The sequence below is a fragment of the Nymphaea colorata genome, chromosome 6, assembly GCF_008831285.2.
Source record: "Nymphaea colorata isolate Beijing-Zhang1983 chromosome 6, ASM883128v2, whole genome shotgun sequence".
NCBI lineage: Eukaryota > Viridiplantae > Streptophyta > Magnoliopsida > Nymphaeales > Nymphaeaceae > Nymphaea > Nymphaea colorata.
Window position 1 is genome coordinate 9,517,945 of NC_045143.1, and position 26,879 is coordinate 9,544,823.

A 26,879-nucleotide genomic window follows, 5' to 3' on the forward strand; every position below is an offset into this window, starting at 1 on the left:
AGAAACATCATGGTCCCCACAGTAATATACATCACTTAATTACTATTTTCCATTTGAGTCACATTTTTGGTGAGCAGAAGAATATGTCATCCTACTGCCCAATCCTACTGCCCAGAGAAAACATAAGTTTCCACTCAAACCCCTCATCCCCTAGGAGGGCCTGACGTTCTTGCATAAAGCATTACAAATGATCCCGGTAGAATTAGACCTCCATTACCCTATTTTCAGGTTTGTCAATAATAGTTCCCAATGGTTGGACTTCGTGAACATTTTTCATAATGCGTCAGAGATCATCTCTCAAGTATTAGGGTTTGATCACTTGCGCAATTTTGAGCCGCATCACAGACAGTCTCAATAGCATTGGGTTTCAATGATGGGATTCTATATTGCTAGCAAAAGAATCCTTGTGCCAGGCTTTTGAAATGGTTAATTTTCCTCAGTTTAGGACTTGACTTACATTAACTATAGGTCAAGATATAATAAACCATGTGTAGTGAAAATCTCGGTTGCCATGACTGAAGCAGTAGAAAACATAGACTTTTACGTACAAAATATGGCTCAAGCAAAGCCAGCTAACCGCCTTAGCCAGTCTTTTTTTTTCTTTTCACATGTTTTCTATATTTTCACAATATTGGGATGTGTACTAGTATGCAGTGTATATAGAAAATACAATAAAATTGACGACTAAACCATCTTATAGGAGCTTGTGTGACACTTTTGTACATAATTTCTGACATAATTTTCACATCAGTAATAGTTTATCTTCACTGACAAGTGTGCATTTTATTGAGGGAAGATTAGATGGCACCTCCAAAAAGTTGGTTTACCTAGCTTTTTTTTTTAATGATTTTTGGAAAACCTAGCTTGCTAGATCAAGGATGCAAAATCAGATTTTGGTACTCATTTGGCGATAAAGACTAGACAAAAAGAAATACCCGTTGCCCTTTTATAACTGTTAGTCTTTTAACTTTTTCATCACAAAGACAATTCTATGATGTATCAAATATTCTAATAAAATGTTAATGATTTGATTTGACCTTTACTGTTTTGTATCTTCTTTTAGCAATATGGTGGGAAGAACATGGATCATGTGCACCGGAATTCTTAGTCAAACATGTTCTTCAAGTGGATATGAACGCAATTGGAGTACATTTGATCAAATTCATACGAAAAGACATAGTAGACTACAATAGAAAAGGTTGAATGACTTTGTATATGTACATTATAATTTAAGACTAAAGGAGAAGCAATTATAATTTAAGACTAAAGAAGAAGCAAGTCTTGGATGTACAAAATTTCAGCCCTCTCTCATTGGATAATATTTTTGTTGAGAAGAATCCTATGGATGATTGGATAGAAGAACCAGAAAATGGTGTTAATGATGAAGTAAATTTGCATCATATCGAAGTTTGATGAATTTAGTTTTGTAGTTTGTCCTTTGATATATATTATATGTTTGATTTTTAATTTTTTAAATGTAGGATGAAAAAGAAGATATAAAAATTAGTTTGCTAAGATGCAACGAAGAAATTGAAGATGAAGGGGCGAGTTCAAAACATGCAAATGAAGAGTCGGGGATTTGTTTTTGTTGGGATGATAGTTATGATGATGGTGGTAGCAGTGAAGTGGGCGATGATGATGATGGAAACAAGTTTTATTTTTTAAATATATATATATAAAATATATATATATATATATATATTGAAATGTACAGACTATGCATTTGTATAGATGTACATGATTAGGATGGATTCAACAGTCAATTGTTTTGCTTTTCTTGGAATCACTAGTGCATTTTTGTTCATATTAGAAAATGTGGATATGCATAGATGTTAAGTGTCTAGAACGACAAATGTCACATATTCTTTTATGTGGGACGATATTTTTTGCTGATTACAATTTGGTAATTATTTTTGTAAAGTAATCAGCTCAATGAACATGATATGGCCACATGAACATACAAATGGTAAATTCATTTTCTGTTACATTTTGTTGGTCATTAATGTGACAATGAGACATTAGGACGATCATAAATTTATACATGAGTTCTGGAATAATATTTGTTCATTTTAACTGAAACTTATAATTATATAGGCATTATGCAGTTGATTGTTGAAGTTTGATATGTAATAAATATGCCTAACTTTGCCAAGATACAGAAAAGGGGGCACACTTTGGTATATAAAAAAATGTTAGATTTATCTTTTTCACTTTTTTTGATTTTTTTATCTTCACAAAAAGTTTTCTTTTTTCAAAGTATTTTACTCCTACTACTGGCGCAGTAAAAATTCAGACGCCAATATCAATATCAAGTGCATAACCAGCTTTCCATGAGCGTGGCTTATCAAAAGCCTACTTAACATTTTACCACAGGGAAATACAATTGAGATATTCTAAACGTAGCAGATATCAACTAAAATCCAAACAATAGCTGCCAGTGTGTGGACAAAGACAACCCAATTGCTTCCTGCAAGTTTGGAAATCTAAGTTTCTCTCTGCCTCTGTCTCTCTTTCTATCATAAGTGTGTGGGAGGAGAGTCCGTTACGTGCAACACCTACATCCATAAAAAAAAAAAAAAAGAAAGAAAAAGAAGTGAAAGTAAAGTATTGTGGGGATTTTTTTTAAATAATGTCTTTTTCAATCTTTTAATTTTTTAATTTTTTTTGTTATTTCAAAATGATTTCCTTTTTACTGACCGTGAGAAATTCTGATACCCTGATATGACCAACTCCAAGTACACAAGCTTGGGTGAGGCAGAAGAAAGAACTTGTGAAGGGAAGCCATGGAAGAAGCGCCTTCGCTCTTCCTTTTGTTTATAGTCTCCACCTTCCTTCTGATTCACGTCATTAGGCTGCTCCTATTTACCAACTCATCCAAGTCTTCTTCCTCTGCGCCCACATATGGCCCCAAATCTTACCCCATCATCGGCTCTGCTCTTTCCTTCTACGCCAACATCCACCGCCTGCCGGACTACGTCACGGATCTCCTCCGCGAATCCCCCACCCTCACCGTCGTCATACACCGCCCATTTGGCTCCAAACCATCGGTTGTGACCGCCAATCCTGCCAACATTGAGCATATCCTCAAGACCAAGTTCCATGCTTATCCCAAGGGCCCCGATTCCTACGCCATACTCTACGATCTCCTCGGTAACGGCATCTTCAACGTCGACGGCGAGACCTGGAAGGTTCAGCGCAAGGTAGCCAGCCATGAGTTCAACACCCGTTCTCTCCGCAAGTTCGTCGACACCGTCGTTAATACCGAGATCTCCGGCCGCCTCCTCCCCCATCTCAGCTCCGCGGCAGCCGCAAAAACGACGTTAGATCTCCAGGACGTGCTTCAACGATTTGCCTTCGATAACATCTGCAAAATTGCTTTCGGCTTCGACCCCGGCTGCCTCGACACCGCCGTCACTTACTCTGAGTTCACCTCTGCGTTCAATCTTGCCTTGCGGGTCACCAGCGACCGATTCAGGAACCCCTTTCCAGTTGTTTGGAGACTCAAGCGTGCATTTGGTTTGGGGAACGAAGGCCAATTCAGACATGCTGTGCGCCAGATTGATGAATACGCAAGACACTTGATTCGCGAGAGAAGACGGCAAGGGATCTCTTCAACAGAAAATTTGGATCTTCTGTCAAGATTTATGAGCTCCAATGATGTTGGTGAGGACTTTCTCAAAGACATAGTCATCAGCTTCATACTTGCAGGCATGGACACAACTTCTGCAGCACTGACATGGTTCTTCTGGCTGCTCTCCAAGGACAGAAGAATGGAAGAGAAGATCCTGAAGGAGACATCTGACCTGAGAGAGGAAGCAGTCGGCTTCGACGAGGTAAAAGAGATGGTTTACTTGCATGCATCCATCTGCGAGGCCATGCGACTCTACCCGCCAGTGCCAGCTGACGGCAAATATGCAGCAGAAGACGATGTTCTGCCGGACGGTACTGCGGTCGCGAAGGGTTCGAGGGTGTTCTACCATCCTTACGCCATGGGCAGGATGGAGAAGCTGTGGGGGAAGGACTGCGAGGAGTTCCGGCCGGAGAGGTGGCTACAGAGGGATGATGAAATGGAAGGGAGGATGAAATTTGTCGGTGAGGATCCCTACAAGTACCCAGTGTTTCAAGCAGGACCTAGGCTGTGCCTAGGGAAGGAAATGGCCTTTGTTCAGATGAAGAGCATCGCCACCGCCGTGCTTAGGCTTTTTAAGATTGTGCCGCCGCCGGATTTTCAGCCAGAGTTCTATAACACCCTCACGTCCAAAATGAAGGGTGGTTTCCCGGTGAAGATTGAAGAGAGGAAGGCAGGTGTATTTATCCAAGACTGAGACGATATATTAACAGTATCTTGAAACCGGACCGTCCCCTTGGTTTCTAATAATATTTGAGAGTATAATGAAGCTGCTTGTGTTTTCCTTCTGGGGCTTTTATAAGCCGCATGATCCCCCCAAATAAGGCACCGGCACCGGGCTTTTCTTGCTGTATAGTTGGGGGGAAGTATTCTAGATAAAATAGTTCTATGTAAAGTTCATTTTAAGAGTTGTTTGGTTGTGAATGTCTTACAAATCTTTGGAGTCGATTTACAGAACACTCAAAGAATGTCCCTGCTGCCAATCTGTAACTTAAGAGAATGTAAGATATAGAATTTTGCAAATCAGAGATCGCGTGAGGTTTGACATACGATGGAAACTGCAGATAAGAAGACCATTATTATGGCAGATGATGTATAATCATGTTTTGTCTCAACAGTTATGTGGTATATAATTAGGAGCTCACCATTACTTTAGGCTGGCTCTTGCTTCACAGGAATTTGTCTGTAGCAATGTTTCCTGTAATCTACATCTGCAAGATAAAGTTAGCCGGCTTACAACTGGAAACCACTTACTGCCCGTCCTCCTTCACGTGACACGTGAACAATTATTGTCCCTGGAAGAGTACCAACAAACAAAAATCTTTTTGCACTCGAGAAGAACGCTGATTCGATGCGTCTACTTCTTGTGTCTTTTATGGCCACCGGCAGAAATCCACATACAAGAATAGTCCATGAAACGTTTATCTGAGCCTGGTGGACATCATATAGAAACAGGAATCCCCTAAATATGGTCTACCGCATGATGGGAAGAGATGGAACGCGAAATCTGCAACACAAAATCTGCGACCAGTTTTTCCAATGGTGAATGATTGGGTGCAACACCAAAATTAACCCCGATCGCCCTCATCATCTTCATACAGCAACAGATGAAGAAAATTGGATGAAATTGATGTTAGACATGGCAAAAGATGAAGAAAATTGTAAAAAATTAGATGAAATTGACGTTGGACATTTGATCTAACCTTTACTCCGTCATGAAGTTTCCTCTCCAATGCATTCATTATATCCAGAATAGATGGATGGCAACATGCATATGGGTGCCAAATTGCCAATAAGTTGCTCCACAAGTGCTCCAGTCAGTAAATGGTGACGTTCCCTTCCACTCATTCGATAGTAGTCGAATTGGAAACGCCGTTTAAGTTGAAAAGTAAAGGTTGAGCTGCTACACGGGGGGACCTAAATCCCGTTGGTGCATAGTATTGTGTGGGATGCAAAAAATGCCACGTTTTTGAAATTTTAGATAATTTTAATATTTGAATTTTTATTCGTAAAATAATTCACTTGTTTTTCACAAACCCCCCAAAGCCATATGTTTATACCTTCAACATTTTGATTTGCTTGAGGGGTCTGGGTGGACCTGTGACATAACCTTTAACTAAAATGTCACGCTTGTAACTTGAAGAAATAATATACTGACATGAAATGTGACAATGACTACAAAATTCAAACCTACTTTTCTTGGACCTCAAACCAATTTAGTGGAATTGATAAAGTGGCCGATTCAACTCTAACTTGATTATGTTCATCCTAGATGAATCACGACTCCTCTGTTGTCAGAGCAAGTAACATTGAGCGTCCATTTGGCAATCATGGACTGACACCTTTTGCAACTTGGTGCAGTTAATCGAATTCTCACCTGAATTCCCACTATGCTTCCCGTATATTTTGAACACTTACTTCTTGCAAGTCCCATGTTCTTGTTTTCTTAGTGCGTGTTTACGTCTTTTCATCTGTCTTTTCTTTTTAGATGTTCCTTGAGCTGATTTCTTAATAGGTTTCTTATGAGGAGGCTTTAACAGAGTTTCTTTGGAGGGCTACTAGAACTTCTGTTGAGTGGATTCAAATGCTTGGCATGGAGGCCGGTGTAGTGAAATGTAGTTTTGCTTTGCTTTATTGATAAAAAAAATTATAAGCGTAGAGCTTATTTTGACTCACTTTGATAGACTATAAGACAAGAGGGAACTCATATTGATGGACAATTTTCATTGAATAACATTTTTCATTATTCTAAAAATGATATGAACTGTTTTTTGGAAGCAAGAATGGCATACAATTCCAAATTTCCATCAAACCCTGATGTACTTAAACAACCAACCAAAGAGTGATCTAAAGAATGTCATTGGTCAGCACTTTGAATAATTTGTTTGGCCTGAATATGTGACATCATATAGACGCTAATACATTGTAGAAGATTAGCCGATGCCCATATTGACAATAACGTAATGGTGCCCATTTCTTAGAGTGAAGCGGGCAATATATTTGTACCGGCTTTGTGATGCTTGCACATGGTGGCCAAAAGGTTTGCGTTCGAATAATTGTGTCAGTTCATATATGCATGTCGTTATCACCAATATACTTGTTTGAAATCTTGTCCAATTATCTCATACTCCTGCCATTATTTTATATGTCTGTCCTTATCTCATATTTTTGACATTATCTCATACCCTTGATTGTCATTTCTCTCTTTATATATATATATATATATATATATATATATATATATATATATATATACTAGGGCCACATTTTCATCAATTGAAAACCAATTGCTCAATCTTGTTGACATGGACATTGATTTGGAGGGGTTGTTGTAAATAATAACGGAATGATGATGGAGTTGGTTTAAATTGCGTTAGCAAGCATGCAGATGATAATTAAAGCTAAAACAGAGGCAGTTTATTGGGATGAGTTTGACATGTTATAGCCCACCAAATCTATGTGAAAAAATTAATTAGGAGATTATTTTGACTGTTGCACAAGGTGAGATTTATGTGATACCATGACCCACCAAAATCTTATAAAGAAAGGTCTAGCGCACAATTGTCAAAATAATGACATACGTAAATAATAAGTCAAAGGTTGGCTCTTGTGTAGCCTTATCAAGATAACATAAAGCTTAGCTGGTAGAGCTGGCAGTGCCGTGAAGGATTTGTTGATGAATATCCCAAAGCAACTTTGCATCTTGGTAACTAGCCGCCCTCTAACTGAACGGAGTCAAGTCATTGTGTGATTTAATTTTCCGTGATGCGTGGGCGTGTTTCTTTGGTAGCAGACAGAACACAAACTTTTAAAAGAAAAATATCCTTTTTCGAAGCTGCAGGTCATGCTCTCATGGTTGGTTGTTCATTTCTTTAGAAAAAGAACGAAAAGGGGATCGTTTTCTAAAGCAGTAGATAGCCACGAAGGAGCGCTTTTGAGGCCAAACTTATTTGCTGACTGATTTTGCGCCTAATTGCCTAAATGATCATACTTAGACATTGGTTTTGATATGTAAATGACATATATTTTTTTAAAAGTTTTGGATCATTAAATTTCGAACATCATGAAATCATAATTAGACATCAAAAAAGTGGCTAATCTTGCTTTTGGAATGGTAGAAATTTGATACAAAACACCAAACTAGTTTTTTGTGTTTGATGGACGTAATGATGTAAACTAGAGCTATTGGACATGTAATATTTATTTCAAAAAAAATCATGAGGTGTTCAAATGTTTTTTTTTTTTTTAAAAAAGGAAAGTACATCATCTAGAAAATATATCAAAACTTTTCAGCCAAACTGAAATCTTTAACGGGTATAAATGCCTTTCCACCATTTTTTTCTCATTTTCGGTCTCAATTTCTCCCCCTTCGCTAGACGGTTCCGTAGACTCATCTGTTGCCTGAGTCACAGCCGCTCCGGCAGCCAGCGATGTGTCGAAGCCAGACTACAGTGACCGTTAGACCGAACCGATAAGCTCTCTCTCTTTCTCGCACACACCCTGGAGAGGGTTCTCAATCCTTTGCATCCTGGGCGCAGTATAGAGTTTGCATGAAGTGTTGACTGATTTTTTTTTATTATTATTCTTCTTCACTAACTAACAAAATCTTATTATTAACGGCAGAGCCGAAAAATTTGATCGACATTAAATATAAAACCTTCACTTAAAAGTGGTAGGGTTATATATAAATAAACATATTTTTTAAAATATCAATATCAAAATAAAAAGATTTTGTGGAGTTGGTGTGCCCACACCAACTTATGAGTGGTTCCGCCACTTGGGAACTGCCATAACAGCCCTGGCGGGGTCCTTTGAAAACAAAAGGGGTTGTCATAGCAGACCTCGCAGCTATCTTTTTTATTTTTTGTTTTCTTTTTCTCCAAAAGAAACATGGGGGCTGCTGTGGCACCCGATGCCCATGCTTCTTTTTTTCCACCTAAAAAAAATGCAGCATCCGGCGTTGCCGGTGGTGGATGAATGATGATGTTCGATAGATCTGGAAAACCCCCTAAATCCTTGTGCAATCATATTGCACCTCATCTTTGCCTTTTCTGATTTTCTTTTCCCTTTCAAATCGTGAGAGGATCTGGTGAATATCCAATCGGTCTTATGTCATCCTCAAATCTATCAATGAAAACAAGTCAAAATCGTCTTGACAGAGCAATTCTTTAGCAAAAAAACATAATTTGGAATATGTAATGTGTATATAGACCGGCGATGACAACAATTTTGTGGAGCAAAGCCATGGAGGAAGTTACTCTTCCAGTTTTTCTGGTAACATTTGCCCTCTTTCTGGTTTGTATACTAAGCTTAATTCTTCGCACCAGGGCTCCCAGTCCCAGGTCCGCCTCCTCCAAACCTATCTACGGCCCAAAATCCTACCCAATAATTGGCGCTGCTCCGTCGCTCTCCTCGAACTCCCACCGCCTCCCGGAATACTTCACCGAGCTCATACAAGAATCCCCGACCGGCACCGTCTTCATCCATTGCCCCTTTGGCTCCAAACTAATCGTGACAGCCAACCCCTCCAATGTCGAGCACATACTCAAGACTCGATTTCTGGCCTACCCACTTGGCCCCATCTTCTATTCCACCTTCTATGATATCCTCGGCGATGGCATATTCAACGCCGACGGGGAGGCTTGGAAGTTCCAGAGGAAGATCGCCAGCCACGAGTTCAGCACCCGATCTCTACGCAAATTCGCAGAAACTGTTATAGGTGGCCAAGTTTCCGACCGCCTCCTCCCGCTCCTCACCTCGGCGGCGGCGACAGGTACCATCTTGGATCTTCAGGATGTGCTCGCGCGATTCGGGTTTGATAACATCTGCAGGATTGCTTTCGGCGCCTGCCCTGTTTCCGACGACCTCAGTCTCTCGACTTCCGAGTTCACCATGGCTTTCACCGTCGTGGGAAAGATTCTTAGCGAGCGCATCACTGCCGTCTCTCCTGTGGTTTGGAAGATCAAGCGGGCGCTTGGAATCGGCTTCGAGAAGCAGCTCCGATACGCTGTTCGAACGATCGACGACTTCACCAGAAACCTCATCCGTGAGAGGAAACAGAACCCCCTTACCACCCCGGAGGAGTTGGATCTTCTCTCAAGATTTATGAATGTGGATGGTGCTGATGACAGGTTCGCGAAGGACATGGTGATCAGCTTTGTTATCGCCGGCATGTACACGACATCGGCGGCCCTGACATGGTTCTTCTGGCTGGTGTCCAGACACCGGCACGTCGAAGAGGAGATTGTGAAGGAGATCGCATCTGTGGAAGGAGGAACACTCGGCTTTGATGAGGTCAAAGAAATGAATTATTTGCACGCAGCGCTCTGTGAGAGCATGAGATTCTATCCGCCAGTGCCGGCCGATATCAAGTACGCCGCCGAAGACGATGTGCTCCCAGACGGAACGCCGGTGCCGAAAGGAGCAAGCGTGATGTACCATCCTTACGCCATGGGGAGGACCAAATCGTTGTGGGGGGAAGATTGGGAGGAGTTCCGGCCGGAACGGTGGCTGCGGAGAGACGGAGCAAATGGTAAGTGGCGATTTGTGCCGGAGGACCCGTACAGGTATCCGGTGTTTCAGGCAGGGCCGAGGATATGCCTGGGTCAGGACTTGGCTTTCATCCAGATGAAAACCGTAGTTGGCACAGTGCTTACTCGCTTTAGGATAGTTCCGTTGTCGCCGGACTTCCAGCCAGTGATGAGGTGGAACTTGACCATCAAGATGGTAGGTGGTTTTCCAGTGAAGGTGGAAGAGAGGAAGACCTGACATCAAATCTGCCCATGCCGTTCTATATTAAAACTACGATGCCAACTATTCCAATGTTAGGTTGGATAATGATCAAATTCCCATCAGATTCACAAGTCTTTCTATCTATCTCTTGCTCTCCTACTCTCTGCGACGGGATCTTCAGTCTTCTACTCTTTCAGGGAGCATCGGGAAGTAGACCTTAGGACATCTATTTAGTTTCGTGAATGGCTCATGTACATATCTGTGTTTTGAGTATTTTTGCTTAATATGAACAGTCGTTCTCGCAGCAGATACTTGTTGATAAGATCGGACTCTTTTTCTATAATTACAAAAAGCAATCGATGCACGCAACTCAAATCGATATTGATTTTGACCTAATCTTTTCATTGAATTAAAAGAAAAAAAAAAGAAAAGCTTGTCGTTTGCCATCCCCATCGAGAGGCAAAGGCTACCCCGCTCGATGACGATTGTTGGCCCTCAGGGCCTCAACCCCCAGGTTAGGTGATTAGTTTCTTTATGTAGGTTAGGTGATTAGTTTAACACCGGATTAGTGGGCCGATTAGAGCGTGGTGCTTTAAACTGTAAATGGTGGCACACAATACTCTCAACTTGAACACCAAACCCCAGGTGTTGAGGGAAAGGGAAAGGGGCTTATCTCACCGCAGCTTCCAAAACGTGTGCCAACCTATTAAATGAAATAATAATAATAATAACAATAATAATAACAATAATAACAATAATAATGAGTTGTTAGGATTTTTAGTAACTCAAGCAAATCCTATCAAGCTCCACAGAAAATGGTGTCTCATTTCCAAACATGTTCATTCTAAAAAGGATATTTTTTAAAAAAAAAATCTCCAAAATACTCTTTTTTTTTTTTTTAAATTTGATATGGTTGTCCCCACCACACAACTTGGCTCTCAAAAGTAGTGTAAAATGAAAATAAAAATGGCTGCTGGCTATTTGCACAATGTATGTAATGATTAAGTATCCTTAATAAAGTAAAAAAATGTTTTGAAAAGGATAAAACAAATTATAAAAAAGTAAGAAGACTAAAAGGTACACCTCATTATGAAGAAGAGTTCCAAAATACCATAACTCCTCTTTTTTCCGAAGAGGTACATTTGTTACTTGCATGCAACTCGATCTCAAAAAAAATGTATGGACGAAATGACTTTATAATAGTTCATTGATGGTTGCCTACACCAAAGTGGTTCGCTAGAGGTCTAAAAGGTTTGATAGATTCCATACCACTTGGGTAAGGAACAAACACAAGAACCATTTAAATTTGTCTTGAAAATTATTTTAAACAAAATATGTACACCCTATTGTGTCTATAAATACCAATTTAGTATACATCATGTTTCAGTATTTTGTAAAAAAATTGATTTTTATATCATCATCATTTTGATGTTATAAAAACAATTCATTTTTATTAGTATTAAAAAGTAAGTTTTAAAACAAAAAATAACTAACTTAATACATGTTTATCATGGAGTTACTCTTAAGATCAAACCTACAAGCATATGTGACAGACAAAAAAATGCTTGAATAACTATTTTTAGTGAATTTAGTTATTTATAAATATGTGGTCGGTGGTGTTACGGTTTCTCATTTCAGGCAGAAAAGAAACAAAGCCTGAAAGAAAAACAAAAAAAGCTTGTGAAGGGTGTTAAGGAAAATGGTAAGAGCGACAAATCCGTTGGAGAAGATAATGACAATTAGAAAAAGGGTGAGGAGCTGGTCATTGAAGATTATGATAGGATGAAAAAGGCAGAAAGATCTGAAGATAAGGAAAGGCGACAATCTTGGGATCAATTAAAGATTTCATCTAATCTTGGCAAGAAAGATGTTTCTTATGATAAAACGTGAATTTTTTCCTTATAAAAGGGACTCATTTCTGTCATTGTATTATCATCTTTTTCATCATCAATAGAAATACAGTCTGAGTGCCGTACGGTCATGGACGTAGGCTTTAACAAGCCGAACCACGTTAACTTTGGTCTTCCTTGTTCTCTCTTTCATTTTTCTTTATGGTATCGGTGCGTGAGAGAAGCAGCTGCGATAAACAAACTGTATTTACGATAGGATATCACCATTTTTTTGGTGTCTATCGTTATGGGTGTTATCTTGCAGGAGTTCAGAATTATCTAAGGCACCTGCATATTCTTCCCAAGGCGTTTCTGATGTTTGAAGCCAAGGGAAGAGGAACGGCTGCTGCACACGAAATCCCCAAAACGTCTGCCTGTAACAAAGCACCTGCTTAGAATCGGCCACGATTTTGACCGGCGTTGTTAGCTCCGGCGACAGAAGCTGTTGAGAAAGGGCTCTTTGGAATCGTCTGCACCTCAAGAATATTCTTACAAATTTTCATAATTTTTGGAGCTGTCGTTGAAGAGCTATGATTTTTAGAAAGACTGCTTGTTTCTGAAATAGACTCAGAACAGAGCACTCGCCTGCCTGAGCCCGGCCATGATTTTGGCCGGCGTTGTCAGCTCCGGCGACTGAAGCTGTCGAGAAAGGGCTCTTTGGAATTGCCTGCATCTCAAGAACATTCCTACAATTTTTCATAATTTTTGGCACTGTAGTTAAAGAACTACGATTTTTTGAAGGACCACCTGTTTTTTAAACAGAAGCAAAACAGAGCACCCGCCTGACCCGGCCGCGATTTTGGCTGGCGTTGTGAGTTCCGGCGACGGCAGCTGTCGAGCAAGAGCTCTTTGGAATCGTCTGAATCTGTAGAACATTCCTACAATTTTTCATAATTTTTGGAGCTGTCGTTGAAGAGCTATGGTTTTTGGAAGGACTGCCTGTTGCTGATCTTTTTTTCCTGTTGTTGTTTATTGACGCTGATTATCAGTTTTCTTTTCTCTCCATCAACCGGCGTCATAAAATCAGGTTCTCATACCATACATTGATATGGAGTCTTCTTCGACTCTGGTTTTTCCTTACCCTTATACTATCAATGTTGTAAATTTCGTCTCTCTCAAGCTGCGAGCTGAAAACTTTCTCCTATGAAAAACACAAATTTTGGCACTTGTTGAAAGCCAAGATCTGCAAGGCATTTTGACTGGTGAAGTTACGGCCCCACTAGAACTTATTGATAATTTTTCCTCTCAAAAAATGCCAAATCCTCAATATACGACTTGGAGGAAAACTGATCGTCTTATCAAGGGATGGATAACCAGCACGTTGTCTGAAAGCGCTCTTGGTCTGGTCGTTGGCCTTGAGACATTCAAGGATATATGGAGGGCTCTTATGAATATTTTCTCTTGTAAGTCGCGTGAAAGAGAATTCCTTCTCACGCACTTGCTAACTTCGCTTAAGAACAATGATGATTCTGTGGAAGCCTATATAGGAAAATTTAAACGCATATACGATGATCTTTCTGCTATTGGAAAATCTGTTGATGAAGGGGCTCAACTTTATTGGCTGCTTCAAGGACTTGGAGAAGGATATGAAACCTTTATTGCATCCATGCTTCGACCACCTACACTGTCTTATGAAGAGGTCGTTTCTCTTCTTCAAAGTTTTGACTCTCGGATAAAAAGTCCCACTTTCCCTATCATGGCCATGACTCATCAACAATCTGGACGTGGACAAAGCTATAGAGGGCGTGGACATTATCAAGGGCATGGACATGATCAAAGTCGGCTACAAGAAAGTTCTAATCCCTCTTCTAATGGCGATGAGAAGAAACGCAAAAATCCTGTTGTTTGTCAAATCTGCAGTAAGAAATATCACTCTACCATCAAGTATTTTGAACGATTTAATCATGCCTATCAAGCCGAAGATGCCCAACAAGCGCTCACTGCTATTACTCTTGATGACACAAATGACTCATAATGGCAAGCCAATACTGGAGCATCTGCTCACATGACTGGAAATCATGATAAGATTTCTAAAATCTCTGCTTATCATGGAAGTGATCATGTTGTCGTTGGGGATGACACGTCTCTTTCTATAACTCATATTGGTAACAGTGAAATTGATACAGGCATATCATCAATTCTTCTTTCTCATGTTCTATATGTTCCAAAACTCAAGAAAGACTTATTTTCTGTCAGTCAATTAACTTGTGAGTTACCATATGTTTTTGAGTTTTCCTACTCATGTTGTCTTATAAAGGACAGGAGAACAGGAAAAATAGTGGCACAAGGCAACAAACGTGATGGAGTTTATACCATCGGCAAGGTTAGACATACAACATGTTTTTCATCCAGATTTCGGCGTGTTTCTGAAGAACAATGGCATTTCAGATTAGGACATCCTCATAATGGCGTTGTGAGACATTTGCAGCAGAAAAATTTGATTGATATTTGCTCTTCAGTTCCTAGAACTTCTATTTGTCATAGCTGCCAACTTGACAAATCATGTAGGTTGCCATTTCTTGAAGGAGAAAATAAATCTGTTGAACTTTTTGAAAAAATCCACCCTGATTTGTGGGGACCAGCGTCTGTTTGTGCGCATTTTGGCTATCAGTACCATGCAATTTTTATTGATGAGCATTCTAGATTCACTTGGCTATACCCCTTGAAGTCGAAATCTGATTTTTTTATTTGTTTTCAGCATTTTCAGAAATATGTTGAGACACAGTTTAGTAAAAGGATAAAAGTTTTTCAATCAGATGAAGGGAGAGAATATACGAGCACAAAATTTAGAGATCACCTAAAATCTCTTGGAACAAAACAACAGTTTTCTTGTCCATACACTAAACAACAAAATGGTATGGCAGAAAGAAAACATCGCAACATCACAGAATTAGGTTTGACCATGATGTTGCACGCGAACATCCCCAAGCGTTTCTGGTTTGAAGCATTTAGCAGTGCTGTCTTTCTCAATAATAGGCTACCATCATCTTCTCTTAAAATGGATTCTCCTTACTTGAAGCTTTTCAGACAACATCCTAAATATGATTTTCTTCGTGTTTTTGGATGTTGATGTTTTCCTTATTTGAGAGATTATGCAAAAGATAAATTGGAACTTCGATCATTGCCGTGTGTTTTTCTTGGGTACAGTGATTGTCACAAAGGATATCGCTGCTTATATCCAGCCACTGGAAAAATGTTTATTTCTCGACATGTTTGTTTTGATGAACATATTTTAACTTATAAAAATCCTGCTAGATTATATAATGGTGATTCTATAACTTCTTATTTAATTTCTTTTGATGAGGAACAAGCGGACATAGAACAACCACTCTCCAAAGATAATAGTCCTACTCGAACAAATGATGCTCATGAGGAAGAAAGAAGTGAGATTGACATCTACTCTCAAGAGGTTTCGATTGACAATATGATGATAAAATAGGCAACTAGTTCACAATCAGCCAGACAACTCCAATCAGGGCGCGCATGAGACAGCCAAAACTGAAAACATGGAACAAAATAGCACCATATCAGACAATGAACAATCAGTACACAATCAACAGAAAAATTTGGAACAAGATCAAAGCAGACGTGAAATACTTGGCACGACCATGACCGAAAACTTTGAACAAGGTACTACTTCTTCTCTAACCATGGTTAGAACAATGGTTACTAGATCGATGGTGGGAACTTTCAAGCCTAATTCCAAATATGCCAACTTACATATCTTGTATCAAGATATTCCTAAAGAACCTTCAAATGTTAATGAAGCTCTTGGGAAACCAAGATGAAAAAAGGCTATGGATGAAGAAATTAAAGCCTTAGATCAAAATAAAACGTGGAGACTTGTACCTTATGATCCTAAGATGAATCCAGTTGGATCAAAGTGAGTGTTTAAAACTAAACTCAAATCAGATGAGACGTTGAAAAAACTTAAAGCTAGACTTGTTGCTCGAGGGTTTACTCAAAAATAAGGAATTGATTTCTATGAAACCTTTTCTCCAATAGTTCGTTCTACCACTATTAGAATGGTTCTTTCCATTGCTACTGTTAGAAGATGGGAAATGAGGCAGCTAGATATCAAGAATGCTTTCTTACATGGTGCTATTCATGAAGATGTATACATGAGACAGCCTCCTGGATATGAAGATAAAACAAAACAAGGATATGTTTGTAAATTACAACGAGCTATTTACGGTCTAAAACAAGCATCGCGAGCATGGTATGCTAGATTAAGCATTTTCCTTCTTGATTATGGTTTTACTATTAGTATGGCTGATCCATCTATGTTTACATTACCTCAAAAATAAAAAGCTCTTGTGCTTCTTGTGTACGTTGATGACATGATCATAACTGGAAATTGTTCCTTATTCTTGCAAAGCTTTGTTAATGCCTTTTGCAAAGAATTTCCCGTCAAAGATCTTTGCAGGTTGAGCTACTTTTTAGGAGTTGAAGTGACTTGGACAAAACAAGGAATTCTATTATGTCAAACCAAGTATGCTAAAGACATTCTTGAAAGAGCGAAGATGGAAGATTGCAAATCAAGTACCATGCCAATGAGCCCAAAAACGCCGCAATATAAAGATGATGAAGAGAAATTTGACAATCCTACTCTCTATAAGCAAATAGTTGGTTCTTTGCAATACTTGACTCTAACGCGTCTAGACATTTCCTTTGCTGTTAATTATGTTAGTCAGTTTATGCATGAGCCATTTCATAATCATTATCAAATGGTCAAAAGGATTCTACGGTATATCAAATGATCAATACACATGAGACTAAACATATTGATGCAGAAGAGCACTCTTGATTTGTATGTTTTTTCAGATTCAGACTGGGCAAGATGTTTTCAAACTAGGCGATCCACTACAGGATTTTGTGTTTTTCTTGGTGCTAATTGTGTGTCTTGGAGTGCTAAAAAGCAAAACAGTGTAGCCACATCAAGTACCGAGAATGAATACAGAGCAGTGGCATCGACAGAAGCAGAACTTACATGGATACAATTCTTAATGAAAGACATTGGAATTCAGATGATCAAAGTTTCAATTTTATATTGTGACAACAAAAGCTCTCTTTATATGACAGCAAATCCAATGTTTCATAATAGAAGCAAGCACATTCAAATTGACTTCCATTACATAAGAGAGAGAGTCGCTCAAAAACAACTTGAGACTAGGTATATTTCAACCAATAATCAAGTTGTAGATCTTTTCACCAAAAGCCTATCAAAGCGTATTTTCAATCTTCTCAAGAGCAAACTCAGCCTCCACCAGCGGCTCAGTTTGAAGGGGAATGTTAAGGAAAATGGTAAGAGCAACAAATCCGTTCGAAAAAATAATGACAATCAGAAAACGGGTGAGGAGCTGGTAATTGAAGATTATGATCAGATGAAAAAGGCAGAAAGATCTGAAGATAAGAAAAGGCAACAATCTTGGGATCAATCAAAGATTTCATCTAATCTTGGCAAGAAAGATGTTGCCAATGATAAAAAGTGAACTTTTTTCTTATAAAAGGGACTCATTTCTGTCATTGTATTATCATCTTCTTCATCACCAATAGAAATACAGTATGAGTGCCTTCCGGTCGTGGACATAGGCTTTAACAATAACTTTGGTCTTCCTTGTTCTCTCTTTCATTTTTCTTTAAAGGGAAGCCATGGAAGAAGCGCTTCATTCTTCATTTTGCTTGTAGTCTTCACCTTCCTTCTGATTCACATCATTAGGCCGCTCCCATTCACCAACACATCCAAGTCGTCTTCTTTTCCACCCACATATGGCCACAAATGATACCCCATGCTGCTCTTTCCTTCTATGCCAACATCCACCGCCTCCCCGAATACATGACGGGTCTCCTCCGCCAGTCCCCCACCCATACCGTCGTCATCCACCGCCTATTTGGCTCCAAAATGTTCATCACTGCCAATCCCGCCAACGTTGAGCACATCTTGAAGACCAAGTTTCATGCCTATCCCAAGGGTCCCGACTCCTATGCCATGTTCCACGACCTCCTCGGCGACGGCATCTTCAACGCCGACGGCGAGACCTGGAAGATGCAGCGAAAGATAGCCAGCCGTGAGTTCAGCACCCGTTCCCTCCGCAAATTCGTTGATACCGTCGTTAATTCAGAGATCTCCGGCCGCGTCCTCCCCCTTCTAAGCTCTGCGGGATGTGCTTCAACGATTTGCGTTCGATACCATCTGCAGGATTGCTTTCGGCTCCGACCCCGGCTGCCTCGACCCCTCTGTCACTTCCTCTGGGTTCACCTCTGCTTTTAAACTGGCGGCACGGGTCACCAGTGTTCGTTTCAGGTACCTCTCTCGAGTTGTTTGGAAACTCAAGCGTGCATTCGGTTTGGGGGATGAAGGCCAACTAGGAACCGCTGTCCTCCAGGTCGATGAATATGCAGGAAATCTGATTCGCAAGAAAAAACAGAAAGGGATCTCCTCAAAGACATAGTCGTCAGCTTCATACTTGCAGGCATGGACACAACTTCTGCGGCACTGACATGGTTCTTCTGGCTGCTCTCCACCCACAGAGGCATGGAAGCGAAGATCCTGAAAGAGATATCTGACATTAGAGAGGAAGCACTCGGCCTCGACGAGACAAAGGAGATGGTTTACTTGCATGCAGTGATCTGTGAGACCATGAGACTCTACCCGCCAGTACCAGTCGACAACAGTATGCTGCAGAAGACGATGTCTTCCGGGACGGCACTGCGGTATCGAAAGGTTCGAGTGTGATCTACGATCCTCACGCCATGGGCAGGATGGAGAAGCTGTGGGAGAAGGACTGCGAGGAGTTCCGGCCGGAGAGGTGGCTGAAGAACGACGATGAAATGGTAGGGAGGATGAAACTTGTCGACGAGTACCCGTACAAGTACCCGGTGTTTCAAGCTGGACCCAGGCTGTGTCTGGGGAAGGAAATGGTCTTTCTTCAGATGAAGAGCATCGCCAACCCGTGCTCAGGCGCTTCAAGCATATTCCTTAGTTTTTAACCATAGATCTTAGTTCCTGCCTCCTGTTCTAAGAATTTAATGTTGTTTCCGAACTTGGAGTTGTTTTATGGTATACCTTTAACTTAAGTGTTATATATATATACCAAAAAAGGATGACACCTATACGTAGCAAAGTATAAACTGCACATGCTTCCTATCAACGTGAACACAAAAATGTTACGAATATGTTGTCGGCTAGCACACCATAATAATTTAACGCGTCCATGGAGGCGGTCTCCCTGTTCAATTGGTGGCAAACCGGTTTGACATTATGGCCAATGCAAGAGCACAATGTGTCATTTTCAATATGTTTCTGTATTTTAAAATTTTTCTTCTTTTGAAATTTTCAATTATTATTCGTGTTGATACGTTTGTTACTTTGTTTACCAATTTCCAACCAATTCACCGAAATTTAGAAAATGGGCTGATTCAAAGATTCAGCCCACCAACAACACTACTCAAAAAATATACATTTTTTCTAAATTAAAAAGACTAATGTGATGTCCCTGAGGCATCAAGCAAACTTGGAGTGCCTTATACGGTGCATTTGTGGTTGGCTTTGTGGAGAACTATGTTCATGTAGTAAAGGTCTGTTTGGCAATAGTAAAGGTTTGTTTGACAATAGTAACAAGTTGTTATTGTCTCATTAATCTACCCAAAAAATAAGACAGATTCTTGAACCATGATAACAAAATGTTTGTAAGATAGTAACAGTTTGTTATTGTTACCAAACGGGCTGGCCCTTGGTGACACTATTTTTACGGATTTGATAAAGGTGCTGCTTTCACTAACGTGTAAAAACATGCATTGCCACTATGTTTTGTTCTAGTCACAAAAATTCTTGACATTTCAACTTCACTGACGTTTTTCCAAAATGTGTTACAGAGAGTCTCAATAAAGTCGGTTTTCCCCAACCCTTTTTCAGAAAGGGCCACAGATAGTCTCGGTAGTATCACTCACTTTATTTTCATATGTGTCACTAAAAGTCTCAACATTTGGACTTACATTGACATTTTTCCCAAAAACCTTCACAAAGTATCAATGGTATCAGCTTTCACAGACAATTTTTTTTTTTTAACATTACAAATGGTCCCAACAGCATTTGGCTTTCATTGATGTCATTTTTATATGCGTCAGAAATGGTCTAGGCATTTTGTGTTCATTGTCCTTTTTTCTGGAAAGTGTTACAAACAATATCAATGTTGGTTTTCACCAGTGTTCTCTAAGGAAAAATCATAGATGGTCCCAACAGTAGTATACATCACTTAATTACTATTTTCTATATGAGTCACATTTTTGGTGAGCAGGAAGAGCATTTCATCCTACCGCCCAAAGAAAACATAAGTTTCAAACCCCTCACCCCCTAAAGTGCAGGGCCTGACGTTCTTGCATAAAGCATTACAAATGATCCCTGTAGAATTAGACTTCCATTACCCTATTTTCAGGTTTGTCATGGTTGGACTTCATGAACATTTTTCATAATGCGTCAGAAATAATCCCTCAAGTATTAGACTTTGATCACTTGAGCGATTTTGAGTCGCATCAGAGACAGTCTCAATAGCATTGGGTTTCAATGATGGGATTCTATATTGCTAGCAAAAGAATCCTTGTGCCACGACTATTTCTATTTTGAACTGCACTAGTAACTATTATGCATGCATCTCTGTCTGTTCATACAGATACACAACAAATGAAACTTCTTCCAGTATTAGCTAAAACCTTTCTTTTTATCGTCTTTGCTTTAGGCAGGAAGCCATACATTAGATGGTATATCCAAGTATAACAGCAAGAAAAGTACCCAGCTTGAACACCCAGAAGCTTCATAGCATAAGCATGCCAGGCGTTTGAAATGGTTAATTTTCCTCAGTTTAGGACTTAACTTACATTAACTATAGGTCAAGATATAATAAACCATGTGTAGTGAAAATCTCGGTTGCCATGACTGAAGCAGTTGAAAACATAGGCTTTTACGTACAAAATATGGCTCAAGAAAATCCAGCTAACCGTCTTAGCCAGAATTTTTTTTTCCACATGTTTTCTGTATTTTCCCAAAATTGGGATGTGCACTAGTATGCAGTGTATATAGAAAGTACAATAAAAGCGACGACTAAACCATCTTATTGGAGCTTGTGTGACACTTTTGTACATAATTTCTGACATAATTTTCGCATCAGTAATAGTTTATCTTCACTGACCCGTGTGCATTTTATTAGGGGAAGCTCAGATGACACCTCCAAAAAGTTGGTTTACCTAGTTTTTTTTTTTTCTAATTTTTTTGGAAAACCTAGTTTGCCTAGTTGGATGATAAATCAAAAACCAAGTTTGCCTAGATCAAGGACTTCGCACAAGCAAAATCAGACTTTGGTACTCATTTGGCGATAAAGACTAGACAAAAAAAAAATACCCGTTGCCCTTTTATAACTTGTAGTCTTTTTACTTTTTCATAGCATTGACAATTCGATATGTATCAAATATTCTAATAAAATGTTAATGATTTGACTTGACCTTTACTATTTTGTATCTTCTTTTAGCAAATATGGTGGGAAGAACATGGATCATGTGCACCGGAACTAAAAAAAAGTTTCTATTGGACTACAATAGAAACGGTTGAATGACTTTATATATGTACATTATAATTTAAGACTAAAGGAGAAGCAATTATAATTTAAGACTAAAGAAGAAGCAAGTCTTCTGTACAAAATTTCAGCCCTCTCATTGGATAATATTTTTATTGAGAAGAATCCTATCGATGATTGGATAGAAGAACCAGAAAATGGTGTTAAATGATGAAACAAATTTGCATCAGATCGAAGTTTGATGAATTTAGTTTTGTAGTTTGTCCTTTGATATATATTATATGTTTTATCTTTAATTTTTTAAATGTAGGATGGACAAAAAATAAAAATTAATTTTGTAAGATGCAACGAAGAAATTGAAGATGAAGGGGCGAGTTCAAAGCATGCAAATGAAGAGTCGGGGATTTGTTTTTGTTGGATGATGATAGTTATGATGATGGTGGTAGCAATGAAGTGGGATATGATGATGGAAAGAACTTTAATTTTTTAAATATATATATATATATATATATATATATATATATATATATATATATATATATATATATATATATTTATTTATTTACAATATTTTTGCTGATTACCATTTGTTAATTATTTTTGTAAAGTAATAAGTTCAATGAACATGATATGGCCGCATGAACATACAAATTGGTAGATTCATTTTTTGTTACATTTTGTTTGTCATTATTGTGACAATGAGACATTAGGACGATTATAAATTTATACCGGAGTTGTGGAATGATTATAATTATATATGCATTATGCAGTTGATTGTAGAGGTTTGATATGTAATAAATATGTGTAACTTTGCCAAGATGCAGTAAAAATACATTAAAAAATTCATAACTCGACCGGCCAAATTGCCGAGTCAACTATTTAACCCAGTGACTCAGTCATCTATCATTGACTTCGCCTCACGAGTTTGCCAACTATGCACACAAAATAGCTCCTAACAAACATGACGACGCTCTCTCTCGTTAGAATAAACAGCTAAAGAGATTTCTTTAAATGTGAAATTACTTGACAATTTTATTAGCAATCAGCAAAATTAAATATTTTCTTTCAGCTAAAAACTTCCCAAGAAAAATGATTTCTATCAGCACCGTCCCTCTCTTAGTGCAAGAGATCGATCAGCGTGTTATAAGGTGATTTGGGTGGACGGTTGCCTTTATTGTAGACCGAGTCATCTCTCTCTCGTTGGGGAAAAAGACTGAGCCAGTCAAAGCTAAATATTTTATCTCATCATGTCTCTCTCCTTTTCTCTCAATCTTGTTGGGACAACACGTGAGAGTGGGTTGCGTGCCCTTTTAGCTGAAAGAAAAGGGGGACACTTTGGTAATTGTAAAAATGTCAGTATTTATTCTTTTTCACTTTTTTTACTTTTTTTTTATCTTCACAAAAGTTTTTTTTTTTTCATGAACCGAAGTATTTGACTCACTACTACTGGCGCAGTACAAATTCGTACGCCAATATCGAGTGCATAACCAGCTTTCCATTAGCGTGGCTTATCAAAAGCCTACTTAACATTTTACCACACGAAAATACAATTGACATATTCTAAACGTGATCATAGACTAAAATCCAAACAATAGCTACCAGTATGTGGACAAAGACAACCCAATTGCTTCCTGCAAGTTTGAAAATCCAAGTTTCTCTCTGTCCCACTCTCTATCATGTGTGTGGCACGAGAGTCCGATACGTGCAACACCTACATGCATAAAAAAAAGAAAGAAAAAGAAGTGAAAGTAAAGCATTGTGGGGATGTTTTTTAAATAATGTCTTTTTTCAATCTTTTTTTAATTTTTTTTGTTATTTCAAAATGATTTCCTTTTTACCGACCATGGGAAATTCTGATACACTGATATGACTAACTCCAAGTACACCACATATAACAAGCTTGGGTGAGGCACAAAGGCAAAAAAAAAAAAACTTGTGAAGGGAAGCCATGGAAGAAGTGCCTTCGCTCTTCTTTTTGTTTATAATTGTTAAAATTAGTTGTAAAATTAGCTAGGCTGTATTTGACGTTAAAGCCGTATTCTCCAAATGACTCTTTTTCCAACGTTCAAAACTGCAACGTTTATTTTATTTTCCTTCCTTGTATAGCACTCTTGTATTAGGAATTTTCCTTTGTACCGTTGCAATGAGACGCTGCACAAATCTTTGTATAAATATCACCGTATAATGAAAACAGAGAAATTCAATTCGTCATTTCTGCTTATTGCCTCTTGGTGTTACGTTCTTCATGAAGAAACTTCACATGGTATCATAGCGTTGAGTTCAATGGCAGAACATGCACCTATGGAGATCAACAATGGCTGTCCGTCTGGTGATGATACAGATTTCAGCAGAAATGGTGTCGATATCCAGGTGCTGTCCGATCCCTTTTATATTCATCATTCCGATAATCCTGGAAATGCTTTGGTATCTCAAAGTTTTAATGGGAAAAATTATAGAATGTGGAGTAGAGCCATGGTGATGGCCCTCTCAGCAAAAAATAAGGTCGGCTTCGTAGATGGTTCCGTTATAAAACCAAACAAGAATGATCCTAATCACCGTTTGTGGGTTAGATGCAATAATCTTATATTGTTTTGGATCCCGAATTCTGTCACTATGGATATTTTAGCAAGCATCATATACTCCACTAATGCTAGAGAAGTCTGGCAAGATTTGAAAGAGTGTTTCACACAAAGTCTTTCTCCTCGAATTTTGCAAATCCAAAGTTCCATATGCCGTCTAAAGCAAGATACTATATCCATTGTGTCATATTATACTAAACTAAAAGCTCTTTGGGATGAACTTGGTTCCTACTCTCTCATCCCTATTTGTTCTTGTGGTGCCATGAAGGCATATTTGGATCAAATCCAACAAGAATGCGATATGCAATTTCTTATGGGTCTAAATGACTCCTACAATTCAATTAGGGGCAGATTCTATTAATTGACCCTCTCCCAAATATAAATAAAGTCTATGCAATGGTACTACAAGAGGAAAAACAACGGGAAGCACGTTCTTCCTCTTCTGCAAATGAAGGAACCACTGCCATGGCCATCAGGAAAACCAACCAAGAAAAGAGGTTCTACCGAAAAAATAAAGGAGGACGACAAACCAGACCAATGTGCTGTTTTTGCCAAGGCATTGGACACATCAAAGAGAAATGCTTCAAGCTGATTGGGTATCTACCAGGCCATCGTCTTTATGATCCCGGCTTTAAACAAAATATTGCAGCCAACATCAGTAAAAAACAAAACAAAGCAAATTTGAAATCCAGCTTCTCTAACGACGTCTACGGTCAAGACAATGTAGGACATGATACTAGGAGCATTGCGCCAGCCTTCACTCTTGAACAATACCACAAACTCTTATCTTTGGTGAAGGATCAGCCAGCGAACATCAATTTTGCAGGTAATATAGCTCACGCAGGAACAATGATTCAACTAATTCTCTTACTTGGATCATCGATTCGAGAGCCAGTCGACATATATGCTCTAATCTACATGCACTTTATGACTTAAAAACGTGTAACGTACCTGTGACATTACCAAATGGGAGAACTCTTTTAGTACATCAAATGGGTAAGATATCTATGTCGTCGTTTGAAACAAAAAATGTGTTATGCATACCATCATTTCAAGTAAATTTACTCTTTGTTAGTGAACCTAATAGAAACTTAAAGTGCTCAATAAAATTTTTTTTATGATCATTGTGTTATCCAAGACCTGACATCGAAGATGACGATTGGTCAGGGTGAGGTGAATGCGGTCTATATGTTCTTCAACAAGGACCAACGTGTGCACATACTTACTTTTCTCTTTCGTTGCATGAACTTTGGCATAAGAGATTAGGTCATATTTCATCTTCTCGTCTGAAATTAGTGAATAAAAATTTAAGTTTAAGTCTTGTTTTGAATAATGATCATATATGTGATGTGTGTCATCGTGCAAAACAGACAAGACTTAAGTTTGACTTGAGTGATATTTCTACAACCCATCCTTTTGATTTGATCCATTGTGATATTTGGGGTCCTTACACCCAATCCACTATTTTTGGTGCTTACTATTTTCTTAGTATTGTAGATTATTTTTCACGTGCCACATGGATTGTCTTAATGAGGCATAAGTTTGAAGCACTCCACGTTATCAAAAATTTTTTTGCCTTAATCAAAACCCAATTTAATTGTCAAATCAAACCTTTACGATACGATAATGGGACTGAGTTTTTGTCACTCGAAATGAAAGAATTTTTACAAAATCAGAGGACTACCCATCAACATAGTTGTGTTGCTACACCACAACAAAATGGTGTAGTAGAACGTAAACATAGACACTTCCTCGAGGTTGCTATGGCTCTTCGATTTGAATCAAACCTTCCTATACGGTTTTTGGGGGAGTGCATCTAAACAACTGCCTATTTGATAAATCGTATTCCCTCTTCAAAACTTGATGAAAAAACCCTGTTTGAAAAATTGTTTAAAAAAAAGCCCAATATTAAAAACTTGAAAAATTTTTGGGTCCCTATGCTACGCCACTAACACTAGTTACAAAAAGGATAAATTCGAGCCTCGAGCGTCCAAATGCATATTTATTGGATATCCCGAGGGGTAAAAAGCATACAAGTTGTATGATAGAAACTCACAAGGTGTTTTCTAGTCGAGATGTCATATTTATGAACACATTTTCCCTTTCCAAAACAATAAGAATGACAAAAATAATTTTGTTTTACCCATACCTTACAACCAAGATGAAGTTAACTACCAAGAAACCAATAGAACGTTTCCTAGCACCCCACTAGACCTAGACACAACCCACTTAGAGATCTAAAACCCTTTGAATCTTGATAGAGAACATCTAGAAGACTCTATTGTTCCCACTAATTCCAACCCATCTTTTGATCTAGACCCAAATCCTACTCCCAGATCCAATAGACAACATGAAGACTCCATTTTATCCCTAGATTCCAATGAGCCAAACTCTTCTCTTGATTCAAATCAGACCTCTAGACCTATTAGGAAATCCACTCGAGTCAGAAAGCCCACAACTTGGTTGAAAGACTATTTTTGTACCC

General features: G+C 38.8%; 2 protein-coding genes and 1 pseudogene across 2 annotated transcripts in view; all 3 read left to right on the forward strand.

Annotated features, from left to right (window-relative positions):
- The first annotated feature begins 2,687 nt into the window (after nucleotides 1-2,687).
- Nucleotides 2,688-4,654, forward strand: LOC116255553 (cytochrome P450 94A2-like). The gene has a single exon (XM_031631417.2). The coding sequence runs from the start codon at nucleotides 2,784-2,786 to the stop codon at nucleotides 4,323-4,325; it is 1,542 nt and encodes a 513-aa protein (XP_031487277.1). The 5' UTR covers nucleotides 2,688-2,783; the 3' UTR covers nucleotides 4,326-4,654.
- A 3,839-nt stretch (nucleotides 4,655-8,493) lies between these two features.
- LOC116255551 (cytochrome P450 94A2-like) overlaps nucleotides 8,494-26,879 on the forward strand; it is a 49,715-nt gene continuing 31,329 nt past the window's right edge. Inside the window, exon 1 of the mRNA XM_031631416.2 lies at nucleotides 8,494-10,134. Coding sequence (XP_031487276.2) covers nucleotides 8,846-10,134 — 1,289 coding nt within the window. The 5' untranslated portion in view covers nucleotides 8,494-8,845. The remainder of the gene's footprint in view (nucleotides 10,135-26,879) is intronic.
- LOC116255997 (cytochrome P450 94A2-like) lies at nucleotides 17,927-19,232 on the forward strand (annotated as a pseudogene).